This window comes from Conger conger, chromosome 18, assembly GCF_963514075.1.
Source record: "Conger conger chromosome 18, fConCon1.1, whole genome shotgun sequence".
Classification (NCBI taxonomy): domain Eukaryota; kingdom Metazoa; phylum Chordata; class Actinopteri; order Anguilliformes; family Congridae; genus Conger; species Conger conger.
Genome location: NC_083777.1, coordinates 21642552 through 21652228, shown reverse-complemented (window position 1 = coordinate 21652228; position 9677 = coordinate 21642552). Strand labels below are relative to the sequence as shown.

Sequence of the window (9677 nt, the reverse complement as noted above, 5' to 3'; positions counted from 1 at the left end):
CACTTTTTCACACCACTGTATAGTCTATATTTTTTAAAATTATACTTAGTTTCATGAGGATTTAAAGGTGGTGTTAAATAGCATACTGTAACCCAAAAAAACCAACACGCTGCACGATTAACGTGGTTTGATCATCTCAAGCATTGAAGCAGCTGGTAGTTCGAAATTTCAAGCAGGTCATAGGGGGTTTTTATAACGAAACCACGGCAGACAAGGAGGAGATAAATTCTGTTTCTTAAAAATCGAAACCTAGACTTTTATTCAATTGTCTCGATGTATACGCTACCATAGCGGGAGGATTGGTTTGCACTTGTGGCTGTTGAAGTTGGCTGACATAACCGCACAGTATTGCTCCGGATGTATGCAGACCTAAATATTCAATTTAACGCAGATTTAACTTCAATTATGGTTCTAAAATCTATATGCGCGATTGCAACCAGAGTATTGTTCATCAGTCTCGGACTCATCGGAATATGGCGAGTCACACGAGTTAAAGATGATAACCGTTTTTGGTATCTGATGTTTCTTTTCCTTCCTCTCATTGGGGAAATGATCTTTAGTTTAAAAATGAAAAAAGGGAATTGCTACAGGAGGTGAGTTGAACATTTTTTATATAAGTGCTTAATTAGCTAAGTCGCCCATTTGTCTTTTCTCGCTTAAAAATGTGGTAAAAGCTTTAACCTCGCATTGAAAAACTTTTATTTAGGTCGCCATTTACTCTTTGGATTTCTCTTTGCGAATACGTTGTAGCAGCGCTGAACTTGGCGGCAAAACACATCCGGTTATTTATCTGGCCACTACTTGTTCAGAAATGTATCACCCTATAACTAAGGGATCTTGGAGTAAATGCTCGAAGAACCCCTCAAATTACCATGCGTTGAGCCTATGGATTATCGGAACTACCCAAAGTCATCACATCACATACTCCTGTGATCCAGGTTCTCGCCGGCTATCCTGCTGTTCCTCATCACCGTTGTACCGTCCATCTGGATATTGGAACTGCACCACCAGGAAAACAGAAATGACAAACCCCAGGTAGGCCTACATACATTTTAAAATAAAACGTTGGTGCATTTTTTTGTAAAGCATTTCTTCACAATGATGCTTAAAGTTTTGGTCTTGCTATGGTATAATTTAATCACGTTATATCACTGTTATGTGATATAACTAAGACTATTTGCTTAGCTGATAACTTGTGTCCTTTCCCCGACAAGATTTGTTGGAACATTAATTGTATAGCAGTACATCAACTGATACAGTGCCATGGGCAACAGTACAACCATAAGAGATTTGACCCTTCAACTTTTTGGGTCAAAGCCAAGTTCACTCACCATTAAATGGTAAATGGTTGGCATTTATATAGCGCCTTTATCCAAAGCGCTGTACAATTGATGCTTCTCATTCACCCATTCATACACACACTCACACACCAACGGGCGACTGGCTGCCATGCAAGGCACCGACCAGCTCGTCAGGAGCATTTGGGGGTTAGGTGTCTTGCTCAGGGACACTTCGACACGGCCCGGGCGGGGGATCGAACCGGCAACCCTCCGAGTGCCAGACGACTGCTCTTACTGCCTGAGCCATGTCGCCCCCATTAAAATGATTTCTATTCATAGTGCTTGAAATTGAACTCCTGGGAGGACGTGAAAAACATGACAGGTTCCATGGAAAGTCACCAGGTGTTACAGGTAAAATATGTTCAATAATTTTCAGAAATCTGGAGTCAATAATATTTTTCAGTTCCTTCTGTTCCTTTAACTTGTGGAAGAACCTATGCACTTGTAAATCGCTTTGGATTGAAAGCGTCTGCTAAATGACAAAAATGTAAATGTCTTGGGGAATCCACCTAAAATTACAACAGAGGCATACAGATTGTGAATGCCACCTCCATGCCATTTAATGTGACAAATTCCGAAACCTTTTTTTTTAATGAAAATATTGTTTAAATGTGCTCCTATGAAGGATAAAATCTCAAACCAGTTAAACAAAGTGCAACTGGATTTGTCTTATGAAAGGAATCACACCGATCTGTTCTCAGTGCAAGTAACAACATGCATCTTTTCAGTTATATTCCAGTGAGTCATTTGATGAATCCTTAAAAATATGCATGCGTTTAGCACTTTTCTTTTTTGGTGTGAAGGAAATTTTAACATTTTTGTTGAAGTGTCTGCCTCAAAGAACAGGCCTCTGACTCTAGGTTCTTCTATTTCATGACGCCTTGCTCATGTCTGTTCTGAAGCCCCTTTCTGTTTCTGGTGTGACTGCTTGCATCTCAAATTTATTTGAGTTTTTTGCAGCTTGTGGTTTCACCTCTGCAATACACAGTCCATTTCCTGCTTTCCCGTCCACCTAGACTATTAGATTTGCTTGTCTCTTCCGTTGTCATATCTGTTTGTGTGAGTCGTTGTCCTCTGAGTGAGGCTGTGTGTGTGTGTGTGTGTGTATAAAGACTTTAAAATAGATCTCAAGTCTCATTCTCCTGTGCAGGGTGCAGGTAAAGTGGAGACCTCTCTGTGTCTTGATGACTGGATTCTGGGGCTGCACCAAGCCCTCCTCATCCTACTGATTTTGGGGAAATGGCTGCTGCCACTAGGAGGCGGTGTCACCAGGGACGAACTCTCCCAGCTCCTGCTCATCTATGTTGGCACGGCAGCGGACATCCTGGAGTTCAGTACCGAGACACTGTCGGATGTTAAGTGAGTTTCCTGTTCGGAAAGAGTGAAACTCTTTTTCTGAATTTTTGCATTAATTTAACCAGGCAGAGATATTATATCAAAGCATTTTGCTGTTTTTTACACAAAATGGTGTTCATGACAATGGATAACGGTTACTTTATGTGAATTGTACCTTTTGTCACTTTGGATAAAGACATTTCTGTTGAAGAAATTGTAATGTAAAAGCAATAATGAGACAAATAGAAAATCATCAGGCAAGAGCAGTACACAATTCCACAGGAAAACTAAAAATACTCCCAAAGAGCCCTCATTCAAACACTCTTACAGACTGGCATGGATAAATCCTGTTATCCTGTCTGTCTACCATCTTGAAATAGAAAATAGTTGAATAGAAAGCCAAACCACAGCCTCTTCCATTGGACATGTCAAATAGGTCCAGCATACGTGGTTTAAATAATAAGTATATTTTCAGACCAGTGGTCACTGTGTGGAATAGCACGCCAGGTGACATAGTGGAAGCAGAAACTCTTGGGGTTTTCAAGACCAGGCTTGATACGGGACTAGAAACGATCAAGATACTATCTATCTTTCAGGTAAACTAAGCATCTAATGTTACGTTACGTTACGTTACGTGACGTGACGTTACTGTATGTCATGTTATGTTATGTTATGTTAAGAGTGCAAGAGATAGCTATGTCTAACTTTCTACACTTCTTATGTTTTTAACAGGGAGAATAGCCCCCAGTTGGTGAATTTAATTCTCGGGGTTTGGTCTTTGAGTATGCTGCAGTTTCCTCCCCATTTGGCAGGTAATAATAATATTCCCTGTATAAAAACCTTTTCACTAACATATGCAAGGCATGAGTTATCAGTGCTATCTATTCATGAATTATACTCTTTAAAGTGGTCAAGTGATTTGACTCATGTGTTCCTAATTACATATGTTAGAAATTCAGTTACAGCTCTGCACAGCCTTCAAGAAATATTATTACAGTAATGTATAGTAGGCAAGTCTCTGGTAGACATTTAAAGACGAGCTGAAACAGAAGTTAGAGCAGCACTAGCTTCCATGATATGACACGAGTGAAACGGATCTTTCGGGGGAACTTTTGAAGAGCGGGGAGTCGATTTCACTGACAGCAGACACATCAGAGTGATATCTTTACTTGGAGAGTCAAGTCATATCAATTAAAATGTACACTGTACTGTATGTATAGAAACATTGATGAAAATATGTTCAAGTTATATATTATTTCCCCCCCCAGAATTCTAAGTCAGTGTTTAATTGCTTTCAGTTACCAGTATTGATCATTTTATCATTGGAATGTCCAGTTGAGGACACTGTAATCGCTTATCTGCGGTCATACAGGGTTAACACTTGTGCACTTGTGTTCCTCAGTGGTGGCCCCAGACAAGTCCGTGGACCCTGCCAAAAAATCCCTGGTTTACAGACGCAGCACGGACATGTGGAACATTATGGAGAGCCTGATCATTCAGGACGGCCCCTTCCTGGTGGTCCGGCTCTTGGTCCTCATCTACTACCAATACTTCAACCTCATGCTGCTCTTTTTCACTGCTAAGAACTTCCTGGTGGTTATACTCAACGTGTACTGGCTGGCTGTCCTTCGCTTCGATTACAGGAACGGAAACAGTAACAGAAACAATATAGTTTAGTTTGATCTCACGCACTCAATGAAATACGAACCTGTATAAAATAAAATAAAAAGAAATTGAAAGTCAGTGAAATAATCTAAATCGAAATGATTCTAAATGATGAATGGTGTTTCTTGATTTCTTGGAAAAGTATTGTTTATAAAAATGCCAAAACAACAATTTACTAAAGTTTAGAATAGAAACTATGAAAATATTCCTAGCTGATTCAACTAAATTCTAATAACTTGTTAGCTTTGTATCCAAATGAATATGAACAATAGTATTGAAGTAGGCTCAATGGAATTAAGCTTTTACATATGGAGAAAATTCACATTGGTTGCTTTTAAACTAGCTGCGTTGACAATCTGTACAAGTCATTGTCATTGTCTGACAAAAAAAAAGATTGACAGCAAAGCTCAAGAATTTATTTACATTACATAAACACTTGAATCGGTACATGAAGAGGAACATTCATAGTAGGTCACGTCACACAAATTATTTCTTAATGTGCTGTAAATCTACCATTTCTGAGAATGGGCCATGGTCTAAACTTCATGGACTCAGGCCAGGGATACTCAAATCTCTGCCTTCAAGGACAGTGGTACTTTTCTCTTTCGTTTACATTCAGAAGGTAATCAGTCCTGGTTAGAGAGGAGGAGTAAAAGCCAGCATTACCATTGACCGCAAGGGCCAAGTTTGTCCCTGGCATATTCACTGGTTTAACCAAGCTTTTGGGATCTACTGCATTTCAGTGGCGTATTTGTGATCCCATGCTTGCTTAAATCCTTGAAAGTGCTTGAATAATAGTATACATACAGTATGTATGTAATTGAAGTTGAAATACATACAGTATACATGTAATTGAAGTTGAAATTAGATTTCCCTCGAGTGGCGCTACATACAGTACAGTATTTCCAACTGCACATGGTACATTGAGTCAGGGCTCACATATTGCATTACATTACTTTACATTATTGGCATTTGGCAGACGCTCTTATCCAGAGTGACGTACAACAAAGTGCATATTGCCACATGGGGGTGCCAATTCCTCTATGCTGCTTAGTAATTAAGTTTTGATGTGTGAAATACTGTACTGGTGACCACAGTGGATTGCTTTTACCCAAGTTTCGAATGGGTGTAAGTTTCTTATTTTTTCTATGGGCTGACTATTCTGCAATAGTCGCTATTGCGATGGCTATTGCATTAGTACTGTAATGGGTCTTAAATAGTCATTGAGTACCCTGTGGATCTTATTGCTGTGCCAATCTGCTGTTGAGTGTTATGATTATGCATTGAATATATTCAGCTAAGTATATCTTAAGGTGTCCCGAAGTAAGCAATTGTAAGCATTTTTAAGGATTGCTTTTACCCAAGTTTCGAATGGTTGTAAGTTTCTTATTTTTTCTATGGGCTGACTATTCTGCAATAGTCGCTATTGCGATGGCTATTGCATTAGTACTGTAATGGGTCTTAAATAGTCATTGAGTACCCTGTGGATCTTATTGCTGTGCCAATCTGCTGTTGAGTGTTATGATTTTGCATTGAATATATTCTGCTAAGTATATCTTAAGGTGTCTCGAAGTAAGCAATTGTAAGGATTTTTAAGGTGTTTTTTTTAATATAAAACCTTTTTGTTTTTTGCTCTACTGTCTATATGACGAACTGTTGCTTTAAAATAAACCTGGGAAATGGTCTAATACTGTCTCTTGAATTATATTGAATTACACTTGATGACTTATTATACAGAGGTTAAACTGACTGGTTGGAAGACAGCTTGGTTTAAGGCAGTGGTTCGAATGATAAAGTTGTAAAGTTTAGAGGGTTTGATTTTCCCTGTATTCCCATTCATGTTATTGGCGAATATGTTTTCCTATTGTAGGCTATGCAGCCAAACTTCCCAATCTTCACAACTTTCCTCAAAGGATTGCTGCAATATTTACAATACATAACACATTATCTTACAACAATAATTGAGCAAAGCGCTATGCATTTATTTTAATCCTGCATTCATTGTAACACACAGCTGTCTTCCACTCATGCGCACTCATAGGTATTGACTTCATCTGGAGTTAATTGCTCTGCATCTGCTCCCGTGTCTCCGTTGCCTGGCCTTGGACCTGGCCTGTAGGTGGAGGAGGCTACTACTCCGGGCTTTCTGCCTTCTGTTCTGTTTACAAATTTACCATTTACAAAAACCCCCAAAGGAGTTTACTATCTCTGTAACTCCTTTGGGGGAAAACGACTTTGTGACCTTCTCTCTCAGAGCACCATTTTGATTTTCAGGACCAGGAAGCGCTGCCGGAGAAGATAACGATGCAGCCAGCCAGACTGACAGAACAAAGAATGCCCGTTCATATTCACCCATTAATAACTCATGTGCTTCTCTCACATTTTACACACATGCTAATTAGTAGGGCATATACCCACATAGTAACATGAGCCATCAAGCCACCTTGACTGAGCATACTCTAGATAAAAAATGTATTGCAACATGCACACCAATAAAATACATTGTGAATTAGTATAATATGGAGATCTTCGGAGCTGGGTTGAGAATATTGCACTGTATTTATTATTGGTTACTTGGTATTATTGGTTAGATTCATAGGATGAGAGATGTCAGGCTTCTCAAAGACACAGTGGATCAGTTTGCCAGACAATCCAGCAAGAAGCCAAACAAAAATGTTTTCTGTATATATTTCTTTTTTGAAAGGGGAAAAAATAGTCACTGCAAACAGGCTTTTCATGAAGGCACTCAGGTGTAATTGCTATTGCAGAACTGCGTCTGAATGCCCAGGCTGTCAGAGCACCACTACCTGAATTTAAAGGCTGAATGCTGTGTTTCTATTGATTTTGAGGGTTACTGTCCTGTCCTGGCCATAAGTCCAAAGTTGCATTTTGTTTACAGAGTGGCAGAGACTGTCACAGTAACACACAGGAAAAAGTCATATAAAAATCTATTTATATTGTTTTGCACAGGTATTCATGGAACATGCAGAGGGAACAGGCTTGTCTGCTACATGTTAGTTATTGGAACCAATGGAACGAATTGTGCATTACTTTCGCTGACTATTATATGATTATTTTCACATTTCTTGTGCGCTTTGGCACCCCCCAGTGGTGTAAAATCACAAATTCATTTTTTAAGCCAAGTACCCACTTTATATTGCTGGGCATTCTACAGTATATTTGATTGAATGGCTTCGGATTCCACAGGACAGTGTTATCTACTGCTTTCATTAAAACTTGATTAGCTGTAATATTAAAACCTGAATTTCCCTGCCTGCAGTATGAATTGCAAATTAATTCATCCATGCGCATGCTTGGAAATGTAGTAATTAGAGAGGAACCCTTAATAAAGTAACGCTCGTCTGGAGAACAAAATAATTCTTCCATCATTTTATGTATGTATTGACTGAATTTTAACTATAGGAGAAATTGCTCTGTATAGCTTATGTTCTGGGTGAGCTCAATGTATAATGTACAGTAAATCTCAGGGGAACCAAGTCTTGGTTTCTCTCTGGAGAAGATGCCTTGTGGTACATTACTGCAGGCTTTGTTTTGTACGGTCAGCTAATATTTATTTAATGTTTGAAAACAAACCAGTTCTCCCATCGGGCTCCTCCCAGGCTCCTCGACTCTGGGACTGACAGCTTTCTGTGAAACCCCAGAATAGTCAGGGTTACGTGCAGGACCTGCACTTTGTTAAAGCTTCCTTTGGAACTGAAAAGTGATCAGGCGTTTCTCTGGAGCTCTTGAATTGTCCAGGCGCAATGCACATCTCCTGTGTTGCCATGTCCCTGTGGAGAAAGGGATCTGACTGAAAGAAGAGGAGAGATAATTAAATAGAGGGGGACTGGCGAATGAAGGATATAGGCATTGGCCAATAAAGAGATCATCCATCCATCCATCCATCATCTTAACCCGCTTATCCTGAACAGGGTCACAGGGGGGCTGGAGCCTATCCCAGCACACATTGGGCGAAAGGCTGGAATACACCCAGGACAGGTCGCCAGTCCATCGCAGGGCACACACAGCATTCACTCACACACTCATACCTATGGGCAATTTAGACTCTCCAATCAGCCTAACCTGCATGTCTTTGGACTGTGGGAGGAAACCGGAGTACCTGGAGGAAACCCACGTGAACACGGGAAGAACATGCAAACTCCACACAGAGAGACCTTGGCCAACGGGGATTCGAACCCAGGACCTCCTTGCTGTGAGGCGGCAGTGCTACCCACTGCACCATCTGTGCCGCCTGAAATATATATTCTGACTCAATATTTATTTGGGCAGAATTTAAGCTAGTGAAGGCTTAATTTCAATTCAACCCCTGTAGTGTAAGGAGCAAGAACAAACCGTAAGTCATTCAATAATTTGAACCAATCAGAGGCTGGTCTGGCAGCCATACAACCATGTACACTTCCTGTACATTACCATGTCAAACCGCTGAAACTAAGCGGGCGTTGGCTTGGTTACTGCATTGATGGGAGACCACATGTGAAAATTGTGTTCTAACTAAAAGAGGTGTTGTTATGCCTGTAGGGAGCACTCTTCCCTCCAGATGAAACCAAAATCCAGAGGCCCAGCACAGTGATCAGTGCACAATGTTGAAGAAGTTGTTGACCATCACTGATAGCTACGGCTAATTCAGACTAACGCGCATGCCTTTGGACCGTGGGTGGGAACTGGAGTACCCATAGGAAACCCATGTGGATTCAGTCGAACCCGGGACCTTCTTGCTGTGAGGAGAAAGTGCCAACCACTGCACCACAGTGCCTCCCACCTCTCTACATGTGCCCACATAATTATCCCTTACAACATCCCTGAAAATCCCTTTCATTTCTTACACACATCGATTCCCTAGGTTCTCACAGCAAGAGAACAGAGAAGAGTTCCCAGTTGGCCGGCCTGGTTAGTTCAAGGGGGCAAAGATCATTGTTCTCTGCAGGAAAATTTTAATTACTAGTCCAAATCCATGTCTATGACATCCTTATATAGACCTGCCATTTTGTTTTGCTCCGTGAAGTCATGCTTTCCCATCACTAGTGAAAGCAATGTCCTTAGCCACACTGAACACCAGCCCTCCAGCAGACCCTGGAACAGTTCTCTCAAAACATTTTCGTTCACTCTCTGGTTTCCTCCAGTTGAGGCCAGAGAGCAGATCACGGGAAACGAGATGTGCAGAAAATGACATTGGTCACGGATTACGTCCCGTTTGGACACTCAGCCAATAAAAGAGTACAGCGCTGATTAAGAAGGAAATCATCAGTTGGTACTACCAGTTGGAAGCTACTGTCAATCTCCCCCTGCAAAGATGTGGGAATAATATTCATTTTCAAC

The 9677-nt window shown here is 40.6% G+C and overlaps 1 protein-coding gene across 1 annotated transcript; it reads left to right on the top strand.

Annotated features, from left to right (window-relative positions):
• The first annotated feature begins 308 nt into the window (after positions 1-308).
• LOC133117874 (transmembrane protein 26-like) lies at positions 309-6028 on the top strand. Its single transcript, XM_061227358.1, has 6 exons — positions 309-593; positions 939-1035; positions 1620-1691; positions 2491-2699; positions 3408-3487; positions 4078-6028. The coding sequence occupies exons 1-6, from the start codon at positions 358-360 to the stop codon at positions 4350-4352; spliced, it is 969 nt and encodes a 322-aa protein (XP_061083342.1). The 5' UTR covers positions 309-357; the 3' UTR covers positions 4353-6028.
• The last annotated feature ends 3649 nt before the right edge of the window (positions 6029-9677 follow it).